The 26,627-nt window shown below is 40.8% G+C and overlaps 1 protein-coding gene across 2 annotated transcripts in view; it reads left to right on the forward strand.

The window, feature by feature from the left end:
- Positions 1–13,324: 13,324 nt before the first annotated feature.
- The window catches only part of HOMER1 (homer scaffold protein 1), an 88,460-nt gene continuing 75,157 nt past the window's right edge, over positions 13,325–26,627 (forward strand). The window contains exons 1-2 of one of the 2 annotated variants that reach the window (XM_072922005.1): positions 13,325–13,632; positions 25,515–25,619. In XM_072922005.1, the coding sequence (XP_072778106.1) occupies positions 13,628–13,632; positions 25,515–25,619 (110 nt within the window). In that variant the 5' untranslated portion in view covers positions 13,325–13,627. The remainder of the gene's footprint in view (positions 13,633–25,514; positions 25,620–26,627) is intronic. The other variant, XM_002187874.7, reaches the window with a different exon arrangement.

Here is a 26,627-nt window from a genome sequence, read left to right on the forward strand (position 1 = left end):
CGCAGGAAGCGCCCGCCGCTTCTCCGCCGCCTCCCGCCGCCACCGCCCCCTAGCGGCGCGGCGGGACGCATGCGCGGGGCGGGCGCTTTCGTGAGGGGCGGGTGGGACGTGGCGGTGGCGGCGGCGACCGGTGCTGGGAGGGCCCGGGGGACACACGGCGGTGCAGCCGGTTTTGTTTCTGTAATTACTGGCAGACTAGCTGTTATTGAGTACTTCAGAAGTGTGTCTCCAAGCTGTTGTATTTGGCTAAATACTGGGATTTGGCCGACATGGATTATAAAATTAATCTGGGGTCACAAACATATTGAAATGCTTTGCGCCTGAAGGATGTCAGAAGCAAAATCATAGAATCGTAAATGTTGGAAGAGACTTTTAAGATCCATGCAGTCAGTCCATCAACCATCCATCCAGCACTACCGCTGTAATCCCTAAACGATCACCCAGCACCACATCCAAACACCTCAAGGACATCTCAAGGTGATTCAATTACTTCCTTAGGCAATCTATTCCAATGCTTAACCACCCTAATAATTTAGAGGGAAAAAATTAATATGTAATCTGAATCTCCCCTGTCAAAATTAAATGCTATTTCCTGTAGTCCTGCAGGCACCATAGGAGAGACCATCTCCTACCTGGCACCTTCCTTTCAGGGAGCTGTAAAACTGTTAAGGTGCCCCCTGAGCCTCCTCATCTTGAGACTAAAGAAACTCAGCTCCCTTGTTTGTTCTTCATATGACATATTTTCTAGTCCTTTCACCAGTTTTGTTGCCCATCACTTGACACATGCCATCACCGCAATGTCCTCTTTAATGTGATTCCTTCTTGAGGAGTACACTGTGAGCTCTTGGCAGGAGCAGGTACTGAAACAGTGAGTTTGTGCGTGCATAGATACACTGTTGAAGCTCCCATGTTTAAGAGGGAAGGAGTAAGTTGAAAGCTTCCTGTGCTTCAAAATTCTTATGTGGGGGCTTGCTCAGCTGAGCTCAGGCCACAGCTGGAGTTGTTACTATCTAAGGTTCTGGCTACTCTGAGATAGGCCTAACAGATAAGAAAGCAAAAAACCACAGGGGCCTAGTGAAGTGGGACTGCAAATGGACTGGCAAAGGAAAGTGTGGGCTGTGAAAGGACTTTATTGTCTTGGCTATGACATGGAATCTTCATATAAGGGTCTGTTTGTGGTTAGCATTACGTTTATGAGAGACAAATCCTAGTGGCATACTTGGAATGAAGATGTAAAGCAAAGTTCAGCCACAAAGAAATTTCTCATAAGAACTTTTTGTTCTGGTGAGCAGACTGGGGCTGCTTGGGAAGTTTGGATGAGACACGGGTGGACAGTGATGGAAACTGACCAAAGGGATATTCCAGACCATCATGCCCAGGTTATAAACTGGGGGGAAGAAGGAAGAACAGAGAATATTTGGAATTATAATGTTTGTTTTCCTGAGTAACCATGACTTGTGATGGAGTCCAGCTCTGCTGGGTGAACACCTGCCTGTCCATGGGAAGCAGCAAATAAATTCCTTATTTTGCTTATTGTGCTTGCATGCACAGCTTTTGCTTTTTCTATTAAACTATCTGTATCTCAAGCCATGTTTTCTAACTTTTACCCTTCTGATTCTGTCACAGATTTTGATAGTGGAGAAGTGAGGAAGTGGCTGTGCAGCTCTGGTTGCGAAACGGGATTAAACAATGACAATCTTTCTGCGTTGTTTGTTTGGAATCAAGACTTAACTTTCTACTTCCTGCTCAAGACTGAAACTTTGTGTCTTAACTATAAGAAATCTGTTATACAAGTCCTTATAGCTCCAGTTCCCCACCTGCCACATCCAAATGGCGTTCTTTGGGTCGTTTGACTGCTTTTCTCACCATAATCTATCCATTAACCAAATAATGTGCTGCTTCTAGGTTTCTCACATCTGCCATGAGGTCTATGACAAGTCTAACCTAACACAATCAATATACTTGGCAGCAGGCAGTGTTTAGAGCAGGTTATTAAAGATCAACATCTTTTTATACAGCAAAAATGAAAAAAGAAAGAAAAAATAATTTAGAAATGCCTTGACTGATTGAAGTAACTTGTGTTGCTATGTATTTTCCTGGTTTCCTTTCCTCTGCTTCTTGGCAAAAGGCACATTGATTTTGTGTTTGCATCAATCGAGATACTGAATAACTTTTTTTTTTTTGGCACAGACTGTTTACTCTTAAGCATTTTTTCCCATGTCTTGCCTGCATTCACTTGTCAACCTAGCTGCACATTTCAGTGAGGCACCTGAAATAACCTGACATTTTACAAATTGCCAACAGCCTTCTGAGACAAATCTCTGTGCTTTGATGTGCTGAGAGCTGTCCTATTTTTTTCAATGTGTGCTGTCTTTCTTCCTGCCCCTGACTGTGATCTGAGTTTATAGATACTCTTCTGTTAGAAAAGGCATATAAAATCTTACTTCTAGTTTTAGTTAGGAATTGGACTGTTGATCAGCAGATACTCAACTGAACAACTATACAACAAAGAATTGGAGAACTTCCACTAGTGATTCCAACAGATTCCCCCAAACAGAATGTTGTTAGGACTAATCTCGTGTTTCTGCCTCAAAAGATGCTTGCATTAGAATAAAAAAATGGTATATTTGTTGTAAAAGAACTATTTGTAAAACAAATTTATTTGAACAACGGCCATGAAACTGAGCAATCATTGAAGGAAATTTATGATCTGTAATAGAGGCAGTGTCTAAAGTCAGCTCTATAAACTACAAACTATACTTAGTTCTGATATGCAGGAAAGAGAGTGGTTTCCAGAAGTAATTGACAAAGAGATCTCTGATGAGCCATCTGCAATCTCTCTCATAGAATGAAAATCATTATGCAACATAAAAGTCCTATTTAGTGCAATTTTCTGAAGCTTTTGGAGCTGAAGTGCTCTAGCTAGTTAGTCTCTGAAGGTAAATAGTGACGGAAAGTTTGATCAAAGCATCTCAATTGTCAGTAGTTCAAGAAGGAAAAAAATGAAGAATAAAAGTCAATTTCTCTATGGAAACCTTTGTTGAAGCTTTGAAAAGTCTACAGACTTTTCTTTGCCTCTTGGTACTGTGGGAGGCCTATAAGAGTTCAGACAGGTATGTGGTTGGAATGTGCTTTACCATAGCAAACAGCCTCATTAAAGGGCACCTATACTACTGCACTCGTTAACAGTGATGAAAAACATGCATTTGTACACGCTGTCCCTACTCATTTATTTAACTTACTTGAAACATATTTTTTTGTTTCAAAACCACCTGTAATATATGCTCATTTATGATGTTGTTAGTCTCTGGGACCAGGTCTGAAATAATGAAACTTATGTCAACACAGAGCTTCATTCGAAGTATCCCTTTTTCATGTTTGGTACTGAGACCAAACATAGCACATATATTAAAATAAAAAATGTAGCTACAATGAAATAAATGGTATAACAGGATTAATACAATGCAGGCTCCACTGTGAAGATTGAAGCTTCTTAGTCATGATACCCATATGAAATGCTTTGAATTTCATTTAGAAATCAGGATATTCTGGGATTGAAGCCAAGTCAGAGACTTAGGTTTAAAACAAATTTTATGTACCACGGAAAAAGCAGCTTTCCACAGGAAAACAATACAAGTTTTTAATAATAATACAAAGAACATATTTTAAAACAATATTAAAAAGGTATAAAGGCATTAAAAGTAAGTCCATCAACCGTTTAGCAAGAAAATAACTTTAGCAAGAAAATTCTAAATGAAAAATTAATAATTACACAAATGCAGTCTTTTTTCCCTGTGCAGCATTCTTGTACTGATGTTTAACCTTCAGCCAGATTCAGTGATGCCCTTATATGATTTCTTCCATGCTTTTAAAGTATTTATTACATACACTATACTAATTTTATATGCATATAGGTATCACATAATATACGTACAGAATGTATTAAATGTAATTAATATCATGGCTCCCAAATGAAAATGTGAGGTAACTCTGCAAACATGTCAGTTAAATCTGTGAATTCCAACTTTAAATTTTAAAATCCAGTTAAAATAGAGATTTAATAAATCTATAATAATTACTTATAGCAAAATATGTACTTACAGTTATCTTCATTTGGGATGACTACATATGAATTATCCCTGTACCTTCTTCAGATGAGGATTTTGTAGATTAGATTACTGTTTAATATGTGCCATATGCATTTGATGAGAGTTAATGGTTATACATGGTTAATGCTCTGCTCTGGTTAGATTAATGAGTAATTGCTAGTAATTTTATTACTTCTATCTTTGTTTCTGTAAATTTTGTAATTACACTCCTTTAAATACAAGTGTTTTAAATGAAGGTCTAAATTTTCCTAAATTTTAATCTTTTCTCTCTTGCATGAAGTGAGACATGTCTTAAAACACAGGGTCATGAATTTTGATTGAAAACACTGGATAAAGCAAATTTATTCTGCACAACTCTACAAATCTGAGGTTTTTTTCAGTTTTGTATTAGCCCGTTGTACCCTTAGGATGATATTCATGTTCTTCATGCCCTAAACTAGTCAGTTAAGTTTTTGAAAGGCATGCCTGATATGTCTGTTTCTGAGGGTTAAGGTTTTAATAAGAATTTTATTGTTGCTACAAAGGTCTAGTAGATAATCCACTGTTACCCAGTTTTTATAAGTAGTTGAGAGAAATTTATTTAAGGTTAATGGATCTGGAGGCAATATCCATCAACTTATCTTCATGCATACAGTAACATCCCCAAACTGACAGACAGACAGATACTTTTTTTTTTTCTCTATTGAATTAAACATTTAATAAAGTCAGTATTATCTCTACTTTATATTTGTTTTAAAATTTATACATTTAAGCATGCACTGAGAATTTATGAGTTCTCCATGAGCATACTGGGACTTGAACAAATTGGGAAGGTCCTACTGTGGATTAGTAAATAAAATATAACTTCCTACCTGAGTTATATTTTCCTGACATCTTCTGAATATAATGCCAGAGGCTGAATAGGGTGAAAGAGCTATCTTTGGTGGCCAGCGTGAATTCTCTTGTATTATATTTCTTTACTGTGTCTTTCTGACTTTTACCTCTGGTTTTGGTTGCTTACTTGTTTGTGGAAAATGCACCTGAATGCCCAGTTTTATTTCATTCATGAGCTTGTTCATGTTTAAGAACTAAATTTTATCATTTGGATGTAAATGATGACAGAATTTTATAGGAAAAAAAACCCCAAACTTACATAATGGCTTTGTTGTCAAAGATATGTACTATCAACTAAGAAATTACTTAATTTTAATCTTACCCCCACTGAGAAGATTATTAATGATATTAATATTTTGAGTATTACATGTCTACTTACACAAAAGCTGTTCTACAGTTTTCCAAATTTCAAATACATTTGGCAGAATTACAGAATGGGTCAGGTTGGGAGGGACTGCAGCGGGTCAATGTGGTCCAACCTCCCTGCTCCAGCAGGGCTGTCCCAGAACACATTTCAAGGATTGTGTCCAGACAAGTTCTTGAATATTTCCAGTGAGGGAGACTCCACACCCTCTGGAACTGAGACTGTTCCACTGCTCAGTCACTGCACAGTAAAGAACTTCTTCATCACGTCCACGTGGAACTTCCTGTGCATCAGTGTCTGCCCATTGGCTCTTGTGCTATTGCTTAGCATCACTGAGAAAAGCCTGAATCAATTGTCTTGACATCCTTCAGATAATTACAGACATAGATGACCAAGTACATTTTCCTGTACCATTAAAGCTTTGAAATAAAATGTACTTGTGTTTAGGAGTTTTACTCAAGAAATCAGAACATTTTTGTTAACAAGAAAAAGGATTACCTTAAGCTTTGAAATATGATGCAAATAGATGTTTTCTTCCAAACTTTTCTATGAAGTCCTATAATAGGAATAACTGAAGACACAGTTTTTAATAAACATTTAAGTAAAGCGTCCTATAAAGAGCTGGTCCTATGTACTTTGGCTCTAAAAATGAAGTGCCTATTCAATGCTATCTCAAACCAATAGTATTTATGTTACTAGTAAGCCATAAAAGTTGACACTCATGTAAAAATGCAGGTAGCCAAGAGAGGGACACATACATCTGTGCCATACACACTTCCTGAAACAAGTTACAGAAGTCTAAGCAAAAGTTAGAAGTTCAAAATTGGAACAATTTTAAACAGTAATCCACACTGTTGCTCATATTCATTACCACCACCACCAATTTTCCACGCATACTTGCTAATATTTTTCATTAGCTGTAATTAAAATAAAATCTTTTCCTAATTTTATATTTGCAGGCATATTCCTTCTCATCTTCAGTTTAATATGGTGTTTTTCAGGCCAGATACTTTTTCAGCCAGCATCACAAAGGCGGTGAAATAGAGATCCAAAGGAGAGCTGCAAGCACTTTATATATGAAGAGATTACCACATATCCATAATACATTACACCAGCTTAAAGCAAGTTCAGTCTTTGTTGTGCACTATGTATTAGTTCAGTTTCTTCTGAATAATTTATAGTTGTTGCTGTGCAAACTGGGTTAGTATTAGGAGTCCTAGAAATGTCAGGTTTCAGAATAACCTTTCTATCGGTGAAAATATTCAGTATGAAATACTATATTAAAGCAAGAGTGAAGCTGAGCTTTTGAAATCACTAAAGGCAGGAAATGCAGGGTTAAGGTTGCCATGGAAGCCTTAACTCTACACCTTTAGGTATGTAATATACTATGGTTTTAATTACTTCCTCTTTATCCAACTCAATGTGTCTTTTTTATGTGGATTCTATTTATACTGAGTGCTACTTACAATGTATATTAATGGCACTGGCTACTCAGCCAATATCAGAAATCAGATGTTAACTGTGGCTGACTCTATCTGTCACTCTCAGAGTGACTATATGATGTGTATATAGAAAATAATATTATGGCTAACTTTTGGCCAAGGAATTAAAATGCACATCTTCTGAGTTAGAATTGCACAGATGGCCATCACATTTACAAGTATTATCACATGAAGAGCAAAATCTTAGAAAACACAAGTAATCTACAAGAGGTAAACTGAAAACAGTAATTTTAGTATGGTTCAATTTAACCAGTATAATGGTATACTTCCTAAACAAGGCGTGAAAATAAAAAAGTTTGTGTTTTGCAAATGTCTTTGCTTCCCTGCAGCAGTTCACATTGTACTTCACAGGACAGAGCTCTTGCTCCTTCTTCTCCAGTTTCCTTCCGAATACTTGGTGAGCAGTATCAAGCCTCTGAAAAGCTTTCATTGGGCTATAAACCTGAATATTACCTTGCCCCGTTCAGAATTCCTGCATCTGCCAGATAAAGGGCAAGATTTATGTGAAGTTGTGTCTTCTTTTAATTGGCTATTCTCAAATGATATGCAAGGAATGCACTGATGCTGAACATTAGGAACCTCAAGGCTTTGCCCCTAAAAATGCTTTCCCCAACTCCTCCCTCCTTCTCATATATACTCTCTCAGTACTCACATGTAAAAACTACAGTGATTACTTTACAATATTTTACTAGTCTTCATCTGAAACTGCAAAACCAAAACTGAGTGATGTCTCTAGGTAAACTTGGTGTAATAAGACAGAAATAACAAGTTGACCTAATCACTCTAGTGGCATAAACTCTGCTTTCTGTATAGTCAGAAAAAACACTGGAGGAAATAACAGCCGCTGATAAACCTAAGTAAGAAATAAAAGCATTAGTCAGGGATCAGTATCTTTTAAAAATTCCAGTAGGGGTGTACTGCCACAGAGCTGTGTAGGAGATGTGCAATACATTTCTGGTGGCAAGACAATGAAATGTTGGAAGTGGGTGCTGGAAAATTAGCATTCACTGGCAACAGCACAGAGTTAGAAATATTGGACCATAAGGCATCTCAGGGAATTATGTCATACACTCGCATTCAAAATCAAATCTAGTCTTAGTTTGAGAGTACCACATTTACTTGCATATCAGGCAACACTTATGTTTCTTCATCTATTCCATGAGAAAAAAACAGTGGCTGTAAAATTGGTCCAGAATCCCTCCAGGCCCACCTGATGTAATAGTGAAGTTTATTCTAGACTGATGAAAATGCAGACAAAAACCTTGGGCTCAGGGAAGAGGATGACATTTACTCTCCTCCCCTCTTTTCTCCACTTATATATTAAATGCAGATCCTGCAAGGAAAAATGATTGAGAAGTGATCCCACTCACTGAAAGTATCATGTGTGTGGGGAGAGAAATTTGTGATTAGACAGGAGAAAAGAGGACAAGAAGATATAAAGGAGTAGGAGAAGGAAGGAGACATTAAATAACAGCAATGGATCAGAAATTAGGCAAGTGTGAGGTGCTGGCTCCCTCACCTTCAACGGGAATAAACATCCTTGGTTTCCTTAGGGATTGTAGAATTTAAACTCACCTGGTATTGAACAAACAGTACAAACAAACATAAATAAATAGTTGATGTAAGAGAGGAGCAGTAGTACCCCAGCCCTGAACCATGGAGAAAGGCTGCAGGCCGTGAGCTGCTGTAGCAAAGATGTCTGTGTCTTTAGTTACCACTCTACCTTTTCCCAGATGGAGTCAGAGATGGCTGCCATCTGTAATTACTTTTCAGTCATTGCTTCTTTTGCACCCAATTCTTGTTTAGGAAGGCTACTCCTATTGCTCTTGAGGAGCAACAACCCTTAGAGTACCAGAAAAAAAAAAAAAATTTAGAAGGCTTACACTTGTTAATTCTTTTGCTACTTAATAGCTCTTTTTTCTCCCTTGCTAATATTAATCTCACCCAAAATATTTGGAGAACATAATAATATGTCATATTGGATTTTCCTTTCAGAAACCAAACAAGCCAATTTTTCGTTTTCTATTCTCACATAATTGCTCCAAGGTTCCCTAAACAACTCTTTAGCAGTTTCTTTCTGGTTTTGCTGCAGCTAGAATTCCTTTGTTTTGAGCCTGTCAACTAGACCTGAACAAACAATTGCAATTCAAATATTTTCACTGCTTAATATTGCTTAATGGGATTCCCCTGTCTTTTCCATAAGAATGGTAGCTCCTAGCCAGTGTGCAATCAAGTGGTACAGATCTGGTTTTGCATGGAGAAAAAACAGGTACCATGCAATGTTAGGCAAAATGCAGACCTTTCTAGTGCTTCTTGATGTTCTGCTCTTCCAGGACTTTGAGCAGTCAGCTCATGTTGATTCATAGCAGGCTTGAGATTCAGACAGCAGAGCCATCTGGGTTTTTTTTTTCCTTCTACAGGTATCCCACTGAGACACTCAAAGTAGCATTCCTTTCAGAGATACCAGTAACTGCTGCCAAGTTTACAGGTGTTGTCCCATCTGGTTGGCCATCCTGGGCAAGGGTGTCAGAACAGGGTTTGGCAGCTCAATAGCTGGCTACGAACATACACACCAGGAGTATGCTACTTCAATTCTGCAAAATAACACTCTTTCCCCTGCACCACCCTGTGCTTTGCCTTGCCTGAAGCCATCCATCTCTTATTTGATTGTGGCATTACCTGGTATTTTTGTGATGGAAAGCCACTGAGCTGCTGATGACTTCCAGGCATGCTCAAGACTGCCTCCATCAAAGTGCTCTAGACAAAGAAGTGTTCTAAAATACCAGGGGGAAAACCCCAAAGCAATTAACTTAGAGCTAAAAGTCTTGCCATCACTGTTAAAATCCTCTATTTTGTGTCACTTCAGTCTTCAAGATGAGGTGATTGTGTATTTCTCATGTTAATATCTATGATTAATCACCCTGCTTGCTTACTTTGTATCTGTATGTACAGTTCTGCCTTAGCTGACATAGATCACCATGCTTTTGTATCATATATTAATATCATATATTAATTTGGGGAATGGCAAGACAGAAAAGGGATTTCAGTAAGGTTGGCAAGTATGAAGAGAGGCTTTTCCCCACAAGACAAATAATGTTAACTCAACAAAATCAACCTGAAAACTAATCAAGATTGTAAAAGGGTGTAATTGAGACAAAGCTTAAATCTTAGAGAAACCTGTCAGAACTGGAGGCAATGTAACAATAAATATGGAAGAGAAGTAATCAATTAGGTGGAATTTCTGCACTTAAATGTAATAATAAATAAAAATTGTTTAAATGAAGAATTAATAATGAAAAAAAATCAGATTTACTTGAAGTAAAGCTTTGTCTCTACAGTTCTGATCCCCTACCCAGGATCTTATCCATCCCAGTACTCATATTTTATTACTTATAGAAGGGCATGAAATATACAGCCCATTTATTTAACAAGTAAATAAAGACATTATTGAGATCCCACATTTCTTTGTCCACGATTCTGTTCACACCTCTGATTCGCAAGTGAACACACTATTCTTCACCCCAGGGTTCAGTGTGTATTTGTCTATTTTAATATCTTTCTCTTTTATCTTAATTCTTGGGGATTTCTGGGTTTGTAACCATGTTGTAGAAAAGCATACTTCATGCACGACAAATACGTGAACAAGTTGAAAGGCAGAGACAGATGGAATCATCTTTGTGATATCTAAACAAAATACTGTGAACATAATGAAATACTAAAGCATTTGCATTAGTGTGTGAGCTTGAGCTGAAAGAACAAAACTGATGTAACAGTTACTTGTATATGAAACGAAAGCCTTAGTTTCGTTGCTGTTGACCTGCCTGTTCCCTGTTGCCATTGCTGCGTGCAGAGTATCATTTCAGACTTTTAAAAGCTAATGAATATGGACTCCTAGCTTCTTGACATCAGTGAATACGTACATATAAGCTACTTATTATTTGTGCTTGCCTAATTGGCATTAATTTTGATCTTTTTCACTCTAATCATATAGAAAAAGGAATAGTTGTGGATCTCCATCTTCCCCCCCACCCCAACACCAGAGATCCTCCCTTTTATGATAGAAGTCCACACACACAGTTTGATTTTTAGTGGAAAATACATAGAACTTCGTATTTCAGAGCTAGTAGGTGAAGCCCAACCAGAGCAATTGCAGTCCAGTGAAGTAATGCAGCCTTATCATAACTATGCAGGTTCTGAGCATTGCACACAACAAACTTTAGACTGTTGTCACTCAGACTAAACTTTTTTTAGCTCAGTGCCTTTACTGTAGCTTATGAGGTGGTGTGTGGGAAATGAGAAATGGACAACTGAGGAAGCTGTTCTTTTCTGCCTTGTGAGGCAGTATGCCTTGCTGCTACTCCCATAGTAATGATTCATGCTGGGTTTCCTATGACTGTGATTGGAGGAGGTTTGCCTTGATATTTAATTTACCGTGCTTGCTTTTCCCATAGCTGATTCATTTTAGAGGTCAAAATGTTGAAACAATAGTCTGTAAAGCATTCATCTGTAAATTAAAATAAAGTTTGGAAATGTGCAGCCTGACCCTAGGAAGATCAGATTGTTAGGTTAATGCTTTAGCTGTCTTTTATGCCTCTCAATGGAATATACTTGGTCACAAGTAATAGAGGTTCTATGAGAGGACAAGTAACTCTTCGTTAACAAGCAACAGCTTTAGCATATTTTGTTTTATCATGCTTTACACTTCTGTAACACACACTGGTAATATTCTAGGCTTGTTCAATTTTTATGTGGAGATTGGTATATAGTATAGTATCAATATTTTCCTCTTATGCTCATTGTAGTTTAATATGCCTCTGGTAGCTACAACCTCACTTAAGCAGAAAATACCATCAAAATACTGAGATACCATGAAAATATTCATAGCAAGGAGCATGTTCCACCTGGGGCATCCCAATGCCACTGGCAGTGTACTGGAGTAGTTAAACCTAATGTTTACAAATTGAGGGAATCTCAGGGAGTTAATGGAAGTACTTGCAGAATTTTAGATGAGGTATATCCCTGCAAGATAGTACATGGTGCTGGAACTTGGACAGCTGTGATGGATTAGAAGCTTGCTCTTCGCATGGCACAACAGAAGAACTCAGCCAGATATTATAGGTCCTGTCCAGTTTACTTTCTTTTCGATAGTACTAGCGTGGATGTGCGGGAATGTACGTTTTTGGGGGGATAATTTTAGAACGGCTGCTGTGTTTCTTCCCCGTTCTTCCGGCAACGCTGTCTGTGTTAAGTGTCTGCAGGGTGCCTGCAGAGCACGGGGACGCGGGCCTGTGTTTTGGCAAGGCGGAGGTGCAGCAGCCACGTTCCGGAGAGGGCTGCGCACCGCCTTCGCCCGTGACTCCGTGACACCGGCTCTCCCCGCCGAGCCGCTGGGCGCGGCGTTGCCGTGGAGACGGCGCCGCAGGGGCCGGGGGTGGGAGGAGGCGGCCCGGGCGCCGCCAGCGCCCCGAGCCCTCCCCGCTCCGCTCTCCCCCCGCCGCCGTTCCCTATTATAGAAGAGCTTCCGGCGGCGTGGACCACTCTGACATCATCCTCCGCACCCCGGTGACGTCAGCGCCGGGAGCAGGGCGTGACGTCGGTGCGTAGGGGAGCGCGGTGACGTGTTCTATTTAAAGCTCCCCGGGCGGAGGATGGAGGCAGAGCGGGCAGGTGCCGCCGCTGGCAGGAGCGCGCTGGCTGCGTGCGGCGCGGGGCTGTAGGGCAGGGCGCGGCTCCACTCCGCTCTTCTCGTTCCTTCCTTTCCCTTCTCTTCCCTTCCCGTTCCCCGGGAAGGAGGAGCGGGACGGAGGTGCGCCCTCCGCGCGGCGGCTGCGCCTGCCCGCCGCGAGGGGACGAGCGGGCGGTGGCGGAGGTGTGAGGCGGAGGCGGGGGATACGAGCAGGCACAGGCAGCGGTTCGGTGGCGCCGGAGCAGCCAGGCACCGCCTGAGGCGGCCATCGCTCCCTCCCTCCGTCCCACCGGCGGGGCTCAGCCCGCGGCCCCGCCGCAGAACAGCGCGGGCTCGACGGCGGCAGCCCCTCCCGCCGCCCGCTGTCAGTGACCGATCCGCCGCGCCCCAGGACGATGCCCGCCCGCTTGCTGCAGAAGAAGGCGTGACGGCGAGGAGCGGGCCCGCCGCCGCGGGAAGGAGGAGCGGTGCCCCGCATCTCCGCAGCCGGGGGCGGGCGGGCGGATCGGGGGAACGCGGTGCCCCGGTGCCCGCGGGCGACGCGCGGCCGCATCTCGTCGGTAGCGGCCTCTCGCCGGGAGTCCGATGCCAGCGCCGGTTCCACGGCTCGCTCTGCCTTCTCGGGAAAATGCATCCGTGCCCGCCACGCTGCTGGCGGCGGTGCTAGGGGGAGCGTCGGCGTGGAGCTCTGTGCGCACCGCCTGCCCCATCCCGCTCCGCCTCTGAGGCACACAGAGCCCTCCGCGGCCGCGCACGTCCCGGCGAGAAGCGCCGCAGCCGCCGCCAGTCCCTCGCGAAGAAGGCGAGCGCCTCCCCGTTCGCCTGCAGGAGGGGACTCGTCCGCCCCCGAAGCCATCGCTGCCGCCCGCCCGGGGCCCGGAGCCGCTGCCTGCGGGCGCCCGGCGGGGCCGGTGGCCATGGGAGCCCGGCCCGCGGGGGGCGCTCCCTAGGGTGCGGGCGGCCCTGCTCGGCCCCCGGCAGCTGCGGCGAGCTCAGAGCAGCGGCCCCGCCGCCACGGGGCTGCGGAGCAGCCAGCGCGGCGAGGAGCGCCCCGGGGACGCGGCACCACCGGTGCCAGGCGCTGCCGGCCGCCATGGGGTAAGGATGTCGCGGGGGCCGCCGGGCTGGTGCCGGGGCTGGGGGTGGGAGCGGCCGCCCGCGGAGCTGTGGGCGCTGCTGGATGCGCACGGAGGCGAGGGGTCTCACTGGCGGGGGTGCGCCAGCAGCAGCAATCCTGCTGCAGTCGGTGCCGTGCATCAGCCCGGTGAGGGGAGAGCTGTGCGATCCGAGAGGGGCGCACCGCGATCTGCAGAGGTTTATCTCCGCCGTAGCCACATCGGAATTCTGGAAGAGCCGTCTCGGCTCCCAGTTCCTCACCGTGAGAACCTTTCCCGGCTTATTAGGCGATGTTCAGTCCTGAAAACGAGTGCTTTAAACTCAGTACGCTAGGGTGAAATTCCAGAACAGGGAAAGCTCGTGTTCACTCTTCTGGAGTCTTCATAGAATATCGAACTACATGGGAATTTCTCAATAAATTGAAGGCTTTGAGGAAGTCGGCTTCACAGCAGGTTCCCTAGTAAACTAGGGAATCCACTTGAGAGCTTAAGGAAATTAGAAGGAATAAAATCTGTAAAATTAGTCAGATCTCATACAAATTGGTAGATAAAAATGTGACATGGATACCTATGAAAAGTTTCCACAGTCATATCCTTAGGAATTTGTATAGTGATTTGAAAAAATAATCCAGACTACCTGGCTTGTCTGATAGTGGAATGGAAACTCATCCATGTTCCAAAGCAACAGAAATCTGGTATGATCTGGCAAACTGCAAGGTGGAGGCAGTCTACAAAAGTTACAAATCATGTCCTTTGTATATTGGTCACTTAATAATTTGGATGTGAAATTGGCATATTACTGTGGGAGTTACAGATGTCTCTTCAAGATGTTTAGGACATTTGAATTCTTAAATTTATTAACTTTCTTGCATGTGTGGTGATAACAGCTGCATCCTTGTCTCTGTGCTATCACTGGGGGTCACAGGTCAAGATGTAGGAAGGAATGACTCTTTGCTCCTTAGGCTTGTTTTTATTTTTCTGTTGTCTTCCCTTCCATTAAAAAAATTCAAACAGAATAAACCCAGACTTGCAGCTGTCTACATATCCAAGAAAGTGATGTTTCTGCCAAAAGTCTAAATTATACCATCATTTTTTTGGAATATATACTTAAAATTGCTAATCACACACAGGATTATATACAATTAAAATAATGGAAACATTCTCATTGATTTAAAATGGATACAAATGTTTGTAGCTATTTGGGTTAAGCATATCATATTACAAATCCACTGAACTGTTGAAGAGGAGCAAATATTTTGTCTCCAGAACTCCAGCTTTCCTAGTGTTTTAGTGTCATAGTTTCTTAATAAACACTACAAATCTCCATCTGTAGAGAGCTGAAAAATTTTAAAAACCACAGTTGTTGGTACAATGACTTGAGTAGTATCTTGGCACATTAAGGTCAAGAACAGTAAATATGCTAGCAAATATTTTAAAGACATTTTAAACAGTATGCTTTGGGGTGTTGCAATATAGAATTCCTTTGCAGACCACCTTCTAACAAGGAAGACAAACCCTGAAATGTAGGAATGTGTTACTGGGAAGCCTGAATCTCTCTAAATCTGGCCAGGGCCAGCACCTACTTAGTGCAGCTATGGTTAAGTATCAGACATCTGTTACTGTTCAGAGCAGAGGTCTTGATTTTGTAGCTGTTTTGAATTAATTTCTAAATGCTGGTATCCATGGATTTCAGAGTATTTCTACACCAAGATTCACTGGGCTTTTAATTCAACAGTTGATACTCTATGCTCTACTGAGGTCTAAAATTTGAGCATTCTAGAATCAAGTTGCAAAATCATTGGTAATTTAATGTACCTGGGTCACATGATGGTCTGTGTATTATATTCAGTATTTAATGAGTACTGGTATGCTGTGTGAGCTTGTAAACTGATCTTGTAGTAACTGGCTGGTGGAGAGCTCACCCATTTCAGTGGTTAGAACACAGAAAACTTGGGGGAGGGAAGTTGGCTTACCAAACCGGCAGGGGCTTTCTTAGTCTAATTACATATAATGAAGAATTCACTGTTCTGCTGGTGTAGTTCAGACTGTTCAACATGTGCAATACCATCAGGCAAGCCAGGTAATTATGCATTGGGTGTGTGGTGGAAACCAATTGGTGAGTAACTGGCTTTGGGCCAGTGCTGCTATTAAACATTTTTTTGGGAAACTTGAAACTAGAGAAATGTAGAGTAGTTCAGGACACTTTCTTATTGATTTATCCTGTATGTCTGTGCGTGTCTTTTGCCTCACAGAAGGTAAGTGTATCAAGCCCTATGGATTATATAGGCCAGACACGCAGGATGTCCTTTCTTGTTTCTCTATCTGCCAGTCTGTCTCACTTCTTCCAGTTCCTCATTCCTGTTGCATAAAAACAAATTCTTATCAATAGTTACTGTTGAGTCATATAACCATTGTGGACAACCTTTTGTTGGATTGACCACATACAATATAGTATTGTTTAATAGAGAAACATGGATTTTGTGTTCTATCCTAGTTGATAACATGTATTCATATGTTCATTGCCTGTATTGCACAGTCTTCTTTGAGCAGAAATCTGATTGCATTAAAAATCCTCAAATAACAGCTCTGAAGCATAGTCAGGATTTCTATTGGCAACTTAGGCTGCTGTATGCATTGACCAGGTAAGTATCGTGTTTCAATCTGGAACCATTGATACATTTTTCTTCTTGCTGGTACTGCTTGTACTTCGGTCTGTGAGCAGGGGAAGTAGAGACAGTGATGCAGTTATTGTTTAGGCTGGAATGAATACTTTTCTTTACAGACACAATGGGGAAGACGCACAGCTGTGAATTCTGGTAGGGATGCAGAAATTGATGTCCTATTAAACAGAATATCTGGTATTAATTCCTGATTTATTGATGCATAGCCTCTCCATAACTACTTCAGATGATGGCCTTTACATGATGGCTGCGACAAATATCTAAATTTGCTACTTGCTTTTCCCATCATTCATGCTGAATTTTAAGGAATTACAAGGTAGAAACTTCTGGAAGATGTGCTCATCTCTGTCATGTCATGTTAATCAAGGTGTCTTTATAAAGGCTTCATCTTCAGTTTTGTTGGACTATATTTATATGTTATCCTCGTAAAGGTAGTTGTGATATGTGTCAGTTTGAGATGGCAGAATTAGAGTACTAGAGTTCTTAAGCTGGCTGGAGAATATTGAGAAAGATTAGTATTTTAGGGTATACTTGTTAGTGCTTCACTTGCCTAGAAATAAGTATTTTAATTTTTGGTAGTCTGCAACTGGCTGATCCACTCCTAGATCTTACACTATTTGAAGTATGTCCAGTTAGTAAAACACATTTAATAAAAACAGGACAAACTACAGTGCTGAAATGTTTCAGTTGCTTTCTGTATCTCAGTAACAAGAAATGAACACTGTAAATCTGTTGGAACCCAGAAGTATTATTGATCATTGAATTTGTCCAGACTCAAGTTCTTTAACCTGTTTTCCTCACACAAGACTTAATGGTAGCTTTCCCTAGACTTTGTTTTAGCAACACTTTTATCAGCTGTGCTCCATAGAAATAGTTCAGGTAGTAGAGCAGAAGGTGAGCTTCTTGGCAGTAGTTCAGTGTTACTGCAATTCCTGGCTGTCTTGCTGTCTCAGGGGTAAAATGAGATGCTTACTGTGTAAAAGTAATGGCAGCAAATTAGTTTATGATGTCGTCTGTAGCAGAATGGAGAGTATATCAAGGTCTACAGATAACAAAACTTGATTAAGATTTAGTAATGTATAAATACCAAAACAGACTGCCTGTAAGTCAGCCTGAAATGGTTAATAAACTACTTTTCAGAGAACAGTATGTGTAGACATCTACCATGCTTGAATTATATTCTGACACAGTCATTTTATGTCTTCAAAACAAGCATGAGAAATCTGAACCAGGTATTCTGGCCTGGTAAAACATAAATGCATGTCGTGAGCATCATGGGAGGATGATTGCTGACCTAGTGAAGGTATTTGTAATGAATTAAGTTGCAATTGGTCTCTTTTGGTACTTCCATGCATTATTAAGATTTTATAGGCCACCCTTTTTGGAAAAATCCAACTTCTGCTGAAAATAAACATTGATTCATCATGTTGAGATTATTATTATTCTCATTTTTATTCTCAGTATTAATTCTCATTATTTTTACTCTCAAGGCAAGCATCGGATGTGTGTGTGTTATATGTGTTCTTGTGATTCCTTTTTCCAAAACAGTGTTTGCTCTACCACAGTTACCATTATCTTTGCAGGACTTAACTAGATGTTGAGGCAGTATCTAAGGAAATACACAGTCTTGGAGCCACAGAGATTGCAATGGCTTGTAATTCTGTAACAGGTCAGCACTTCTTATCAGGGATGGCAATGACACTTAACTAGAACTGAGCAGAGTATTCCTGCCTGCTAGTTGGTAAAAGTTTAAAGTTGAATTTAGGTATCACTTTTATGGGAATTTTTGTTGCTAAACATTTATTCTTTATGATTGTGTCATAAAACTATAATTTTATTAAAGGCTCTTAGCTAATCACTCTTTAAATCATTGCCTTTCACATCTCTGTCTAGGCACTGGTGTACTTCAGAGAAGAGCATTATCATATAATGTAACACTAATTTACTGGTAGCTTCTCATTAGTATAGGTGCCTCGGACATTGTTTTAGTTGAAGCTATGGTTTTCTAAGGTATTCCAAACCATATAAACAATGCAGATACTTCAACCAGACTGCAACTTAGTTTTTCTTCTCCTCTAGATGTCTGTAATTTGGAAGCTGTTGAGGCCTAAAATAATTACCAAGGACCAAGATCTCTGCTAGTCCAGAGGTTAAAAGTTAAGAGGTGCTTAGCAAGGAAGCTAGTGTGATGTGTTCATACCCAGGCAGGCTGCGACTAGGTCTGGAATGGACCTTGCATGAGTATATGTGCCTGTATTTTACCAATGTGCACTTCCCATCTGAGACAGTTTTGCACTGGAGAAGACTCTCAGGTCTCCCCATGTGTAGTAACAGTTAACTGTGACAGTGAAAAAAGAAGCTGAGCATTCTGTATTATTTAAAGTGAAAAAACCCTAGAGTCCACCTCTTCTTTTTTTTTTTTTCTTCTATTTTAAAGATACTATGAAACATGTATTTAAATGCCCTATTTAAAAGCCCTACTTAGGTGAAAGCTTTCTGTAAAAAAAAAATAAATTCAAAGAGCATGCTTTCTACTTCAGGGTTTTGTTCTGTTCATCCTGCAAGGCTTTTTCAGATATATTCAGTCTTAAAGGTAAGGTGTAATGGGTGTTGAAAGCACTGCGTTATGAAAGATCTCATTTTATATCCAGTTTAGATAGTAGACTTCTTTTCTCCGTTCTGTTTCAAATTTTCTATATTTCCCAAGGCTCAGCCACGTGAGATCTACCAAAATTAGTATTGTGTTCAGGACAGAAATATTAGAGGGGAGAAGAGGCTAGAGGGAGCTGTGCGTTTATTCTACCTGGTCCTTGCACTATGCAGTGTTGAGCTCTGTTTTATCTACAGAGTCCTGGTAGTGGCATTACTCCATTTGGTGAAGTAATGGAACTGTGTTTCAATACTATATTGATTTTCTGGAACTGCATCACAATCATGCTGCTGGCAACTGACTGCACTCTGACACACTTCTTTGGTGGCAAGGAGTGATGAATGCCAGTCATCGTTAAAAAATTAATCTAGGAAAATACTGTTGAAACATGTAATAGATGACGCTGGATTGCCAGATACAAGCATATATTGACATTTCCAGTAACTAGTCATGATTTATGTTTTTTTAGTTATTATTATCAAGTTAGGTAACTTAAGCAGACTGCATCACTCATTTTCTGTAATGGGAGGGGAGAACTTGAAATACATAGCTGCTCTCAGGTTCTTCTTCCTCCACATACATGCAAATGATTCACAGGCACTGTTTTGTTGATGTTTGTGGTTGTGCTCTTTGCAAACATTCTGATTATTAAATTTTCACAGACCTTGCCACTGAATGGTGGGAATCACCCCAATAGGTAAGCACTGCTTCTTCCACTTGTCTACTACAGCACCAATGTTTGTGCAGTGAGCTATGTCAGTACTGTAACCTAGCTGACTGCAAATACAGGCATGTGCAGCAGGGAAGGGCGACTGCAGGTGGGAGAGACCTAACTTTTACTACAGCAGTGTCTGTTTATTCAGGTGGGAAATGTTTCAAAAGGTCTGAACTCAGACCTACCCCTGTTGAACTTTGCTTCTCAGTTTTGAAACTCAGGTCTGGGAAGGTTTTTTGTGACTATCCACTAGGTTGAATCTCAGCTTATTGAGAAATTGTATTTTTCCCCCTTTGAATAGTGTATTTTGTAGTAAAACAAAACAACACCACAGCCAAACCCAAACAAACAAACTCACTAAGCCCAAACGATAATAGGTTATATCGCTGGGTATAGAATTTAGGTTTTTAAAGTGCTTTTAAGTTACTAATTGAGTAAATAGTATGCTGTAGTCTTGGATCCATGGTTAATCTTGAAACTCTTCTTGTAACAGGACATATGATGAGATCTTCCCTGAGTTTTGAAAACTGAAGAATAATCTTTAAATGGTCAACACTTTACAGTGAAGCGTTGATGAAATAAATTGTCTTTGACATGTATTCTCACAATTCTTAGGCCTACTTCTTAGGGCCTGTTCATTTCCAACAGACTGCTAGCCCTGACTTGTCTGTACTAAATTCTGAAAGAATGAACTGTGTGATATTGGAGAAAACACTGTTTTCTCCACTATGACACTGTGGAGTACACAGCCATGGCAGGTATCTTAGGGTACTTCTCATGCTAACAAAAATAAGCATATGCAATAATATGTGCTGTGTACCTCTCTTGTCAAATGGCTGTATGTAGTAAACTGGGGTCCTAAGCAGATATTCAGATGATTTGCTTTAACCCTTGCATTTGCACTACTTGGGTTTTTCACTGACTGTGTGTGACTAAAAGAGTTAACCTGCAATTAGACAGGAGCACTTCTGTTGGATCTAACTTAATTTCAGCTTCTGGATACTGATTTACAAGTGCTTTTTCAATGTTTGAGTGTAAGTCCCTTTTCTACATCTAGACATGTGGAGGAACTGATTTTTACCAGAAAACAATTGGCAGTGCTTGGGAATAGATGGTGTCCTACCAGTTGGAGTCCTAGGTACTCATGGTTCTCAGAAGTACTGCAGAGCTTAGATAGTATGTCTGGCTACATATGATAGTAAAACTCAAATGATCTTTGAGAAGTTTTCATAAAAAAGACACCAGTGCTGAAGTACATTAAAGAATGGTCTGTTTTGCCTGAATTTTGTGAAATGAGCACTGAACACTAGTTGCCCTAAGATAACCTTATATTGAATGTAAATGCTGCCCATGTCTCTTACAATGGATCTTAATGGGCCACTTAAGATCTGAAGTAGTTTTTACTGAGACATGTATTTGGTGAGCTTAAATGGGACATAGAAATTAAAAAAAATAAACCAACAAAACTTCCTCTTTTGTCCACATTAATTATAGTTTTAAAAATCAGACTGCAACCAAAGCTAGAGTAGTTTTGTTACTGGGATGGAATGATGAAGAGTATTATAGGGTCCTTTTCAATATGCCACTTTGATTGTTAGCAGAACTGGAGAATTGATATTATTCTGGGATGAAGTTCTTAGACAAAGAAAGACAGTCTTCTTCTCTAATTGTTCTTACAAAGAACAATTTTACTTGGCATTAAAATATATTTAAAGAGTCCTTTTCTTCTCAGTAACAACAGCAAATCCAACATTCAAAAGATACTGCTGGTCTTGAGTGCTCAGAGATGGACATGGTATTCCTAAAATCACTTGCACTAAGTCAGCGTCTACAGATAGAATTCACATCTAAATCTTGCAAAGGTTGCCTTCTGCTTCACCATTATGTTTGTCTTTTTGTCTTTGTACTTCTGCCACTGGCTAATGTTTTTGTAAAACCCAAGACTTTGCTTATTCAGGGAACCATAGATTATTTTTTCTTATATGTATGCTGTTTGTCTTCCTGAAGAGCTGTTACTCTTCATTTGCTTGTAACACTGGAAAAATTCTTGCAATTAACTATGGTATGAGTACTTCCCGCTCGTGGCATTCTATTTACTATATTAACCAGCCTGTTTGTATACTCAAAACCTGTTAGTGACTGGGTAATGGCAGTTTCTGCTACATGGACTAGTATTTGATGCTTCAGTTAAGCCTCTTTTGGACATAACCATGGGAGCACCTAAGCGTTCCAGTTTGGGAAGATTATACCATGTTTAGCATACAGCTATAAAATGTTTTTAAATGCAGCTTTCTTTAAAACTGACTTTGCAATGCAAAAATTCTGTAAGTACCTAATGAACCTACTCAGTTTTGGCTACTGTTTATTTCATGGATACAGAAAGAAACACTGGGGCTTGGTTTCTTACATTTAATATCTGTTCCGATATTCATGCACAGGAGGGTGTGAGGGAGGCTTTTCTAGTTCTTGTTTCACACAAGGGTTTTGAAGGCATGGAACCCTACCAGTTCATTCAGGTACCATGTAAGGAAAATTGTTCATTAAAAAGATAGTCTTGCTAAAATAACTAGCTCTTAACAAACACCTTTTCTTGCTCTTTGATTAGACGCTTCTTAACTGTAGTAGCATTCATTTACTGCTGAATATTTTTATTGAGCTGGTAAATACAGGCCTCTAAAGTAGGCAATTGGAGCCAAAAACTTCTGCACCAACTATATGATATCCATTTTTTTTTCTCAGTTTGTCAAAATGCTAAGCAGTGTTCTGAGACCTGATTTTTAAAAATTATTTTCATCTGAGTGAAGCTCTGATGCCCACCTGCTATCTTGGGGTTAGAACTAAGGTCATCATAAGTGCCTTTCAGAAGTATAAGCTAAATTTTGAAGTGTTGTTTGCAAAGTGGTTGCTAATCTAGTTCCAGTAGTACAACATATAACACTGTCTTTACCAGCCTCCACCAGCACTATCAAAAAAAGTGCATGAGCTGTCAGTGAGAAAATGTTTCTTTACATGATTTCGATAGCAAGACCTGTGACTAGTATTGATGCCATTTTGTGTTTCCAGAACTGTCATCTTCACAGAATGAGTAAAATAGGAAGAGACCACAGTGGGTCCACAGGTGTCCAACCTCCCTGCTCCAGCAGGGCTGTCCCAGAGCACATTTCACAGGATTCTGTCCGGACAGTTCTTGAATATCTCCAGTGAGGGAGACTCCACACCCTCTCTGGGAAATCTGTTCCACTGCTCAGTCACTGCACAGTAAAGAAGTCCTTCCTCGTGTCCAGGTGAAGCTTCCTGTGCATCAGTGTCTGCCCACTGCCTCTTGTCAAATTGCTTGGCATCTCTGGGAAAATGGTCTACCATTTGTCCATCATCTTGACACCCTTCTTTCCAATATTTATATACACTGATGAGATTGCCTCTCAGTTGTTTCTTCTTGATGTTGAACAGCCCCAGCTCCCTCAGCCTTTCATCATAAGAGAGATGCTCCAGATCCCTCATCATCTCTGTTACCTCTGCTGAGCCCACCGCAGGAGCTCCATGTTTCTGTTGCCATGAGGAACCCAGAACTGGACACAACACTCCAGATGAGGCCTTACCAGGGCCGAGTACAAGGGCAGGATTACTTTCCATGACCTGCTCTTCCATTGCATGGCAATTCTCTTCTTAATGCCCCCCAGGATACCATTGGCCTTTTTGGCCACCAGGACACGCTGCTGTCCCATGGACAGCTTGTTGGCCACCAGGACCCCCAGGTCCTTCTCCACAGCGCTGCTCCCCAGCAGGTCAGCCCCAGGGTGTGCTGGTGCCTGGGGTTGTTCCTCCCCAAATGCACAACCCTGCAGTTGCCCTTGCTGAATTTCAGATGGTTCTTCTCTACCTGTCTTTCCGTCCTCTCAAGGTCCTTCTGAAGGGTTGCACAGAACTTGGAGGTGTCAAGTCATTCTTTCCAGCATAGTATCATAACTGAATTTGATGAAATCTGCCCATTTTTCAGGTCAAGGATGAACAAGTTAAACATTTGGGGCCCAGTATTGAACCTTGGGGAACACCACTAGGGACAGCCTCCAACTTTGCCACTGATTTTGACCCTCTGAGATCTGCTATTCAGCCACTTCTCAATCAACCTCACTGTTCACTCACTTAGTGCACACTTCCTGATTTTGTCAGTGAGGATGTTGTGAGCGATGATGTCAAAAGCCTTGCTCAAGTTGAGTGGACAATAGCGACTGCTCTCCCCTTATGAGCTGCTTATCAGTGGAATGAACAGCCTAGCCACATGTGTCTGTCCTTCTCAGCCTGTTGGGGTTCATCCCCATGGTACAGCACTTGGCATAAATGCTTCCTTGACTGAAGGTTACTATATAGACCTGTCTAACTTTTCCTTTGTCAGCTGCTCTAGTGAGTTGTGTAGAGCACTCTCTGCTCCATGCAGAGTGTGTATTCATACTAGAATATTTAAAAATGGATTTTGCCCTTTATCATTGTTTTGCATCTTGCTACAGTGGGAGGTTGCCTGACAGTGTGAAACATGTCATTGGCAGTGACAGGATTTGAAGCCATCTTAGGAATACCTTCAGTGATCCAGTGAGCAAACTGTGTTACCTGTCAGGAATGATACTTGGGTGTCTCAGAATGTTCGGCATAAGCATGCTGTGAACAATCAGGGAAACAGACCTGGACTCCCAGTTACAGGTCAATATAGGTTCAACCACTGCATCCAAAATTCAATAGTGTTTACTTGGCTGTAAGTTATCAGAAGGGAGAAACTTGCTGGCATGGTAATAATATGCTCAAAATGAATTAAATAGTCTTTGTAGTTCCTGCAGTGCTCAATGGGTGATTCAATTTGATTTGTTATTTATGAATATAAAATTATTTTGTTTACCTTTCTAGGAATCTAATTCAGTTCCTTGATACAAATAAAATTATCCAGTTCTCATCTTTGATGTGGAACAATGATTTTTTATTTTCCTTTGAAGCTTAACATGCAGCTGTAGCACTCTGGTTGGGATTGCAAATTGTTTGAAGATCAGGTGCTGGTGATGAAATGCATGTCTTGTCAGCCCTTTCTTATGTCAATTCTCATACTTCCACTGGTGCTGGTGGAAGCATGAGTTCAGCTTTGAGGTGTCTGCAGTCAGCATGTGGTGGTGCTAGTGATTTACTCCAAGGTGTTGATTTCTGAGGGTTAAGTGCAAAAGCTCTTAAAACTGACTGAACTGGCAAATTCTTAATGCCAAATATGTTATTTGTAGGTTTTTAGCTGGGAATGAAAGGCATGACAAATGCCAGGCCCACTTAAAGAAAAAGCTTTTTCACAAGGAGAAAGCATACCAAAATTAATAACCTAGAGATGTGGAAAAAGATGGAGTGGAAGTGGTTGATTGGGTGAGAAGTGGTGAGGAGGTGTGATTGTTTCTGTGTGAAGGTCTACAGGGAAGCAAAATGGAAGTTTAGAGCCAATAAGGAGATGAATTACAGCTAGTACGAAGCAAAGAGAAGTTGGTAAAGACTGTGGTGCCAAATGAAGAAACTTCATTTTAGAACAGACATATCTTTGAGACAAATTTCAAATGTGGAGTAATAAACAAGGAGGATATGTATTCCAAACTGCCAAGACATCTAGTCTTAATAATAATAAAATTATGACTATTATTATTTTAGCGTTGTCTCTCAAAGGCAAAGATGATTAGAAAAACAGCAGTTAGACTAATTTTTAAATAGTATTACTGTTTACCATATAATTGCCATTTTTCTCAATGGAAACACATGATGACTTGAGTCTATGATTTTGTATTTCTTCTGTTATCTTCTAGATTCCAGAATTCTCATCAGTCTATTGTCAAAAGCCCCAGCTTAGCCACTTTGCTCCATAGCTGTGAAATACAGCCATCAGAACAGAAATTCTTGTCTAGGCAATGGTGAGACTTGATGAAGCATGCAAAATCACACTGAATGTCAAATCAGAAAATACTGTGTTTACATTGTTTATTGAACTGTGCTGTATTTTTGGAGTCTAAGATGATATGGGATTGCCACTCTTATTATTTCAGTGATTTACATAGCTTCATGTCCTAGTGCCTTCCCTCTGTTCTCACTTCCTTCATACTGCCCTACCTGTGCATGATGACACTTGTCAGTGCTGCTGAAGGATTTTATTAGAGCCAGTAAATTGATCTAACCAAACTATAGAACAGAGGGTGTTGATTTACAGACTATCTTAGGCTTTATGTCAAGACAAAGCAAGGAGTTTCAGTCTGTCAATTTTCTGAATCTGTTGCTCTGGGTGGCATTTCTACCAGTGTTGTCACACTGACCACTATGATTAACTTTAAAGACCTTGCAAGGTGCTGTTTCTACCTATCTGTGCCTCAGCAAGAGCACCTAAGTGGCCCCATGCAATTTGGCTTAATTCTTACCTTGTTTAATCAGCATCAGTCGTCCAATTAGTTACTTCTGAGTGGTATAAACAACCCTTATTACAAGCTGAAAATTGTTTTGCGAAGGAAACTAGTGAACTTCAGATCCTCAAAAATCCATAAATTAATTTGAGCATGTTTGTGAAATGTGAAAAGGAAAACATGCAGGTCATGAATAGGTTTGCATTCAGGAGATTGTAGAGATTGAAAATGATGTCCCATCTGGAGCCTTCCTCCTAATTTTCCTCATCCTTCTCCATGCCCCTGGAAAGGAGAGTGCTGCTGTGCCTGCTGGTAAAGCAGTACACGAGCTCCTGCCTCACTAGCAATGTCTTTGGATCCCAAAGCAACTTTGTGCTTTTGCTCCCTCTGCTTCTGTTATTTGGAGAGATGTGCTTGTGCTGCTGGTCTAGGGGGTTTCTTAATTTTTTTTATTTCTGGTATTTCCTCCCTGCCTTTTAATTGTAGCTCTTGCAATGGATCTGAGGACTATAGATATTGTTCCTGAGG

Source organism: Taeniopygia guttata, chromosome Z (assembly GCF_048771995.1).
Source record: "Taeniopygia guttata chromosome Z, bTaeGut7.mat, whole genome shotgun sequence".
In the NCBI taxonomy this organism is placed as follows: Eukaryota; Metazoa; Chordata; class Aves; order Passeriformes; family Estrildidae; genus Taeniopygia; species Taeniopygia guttata.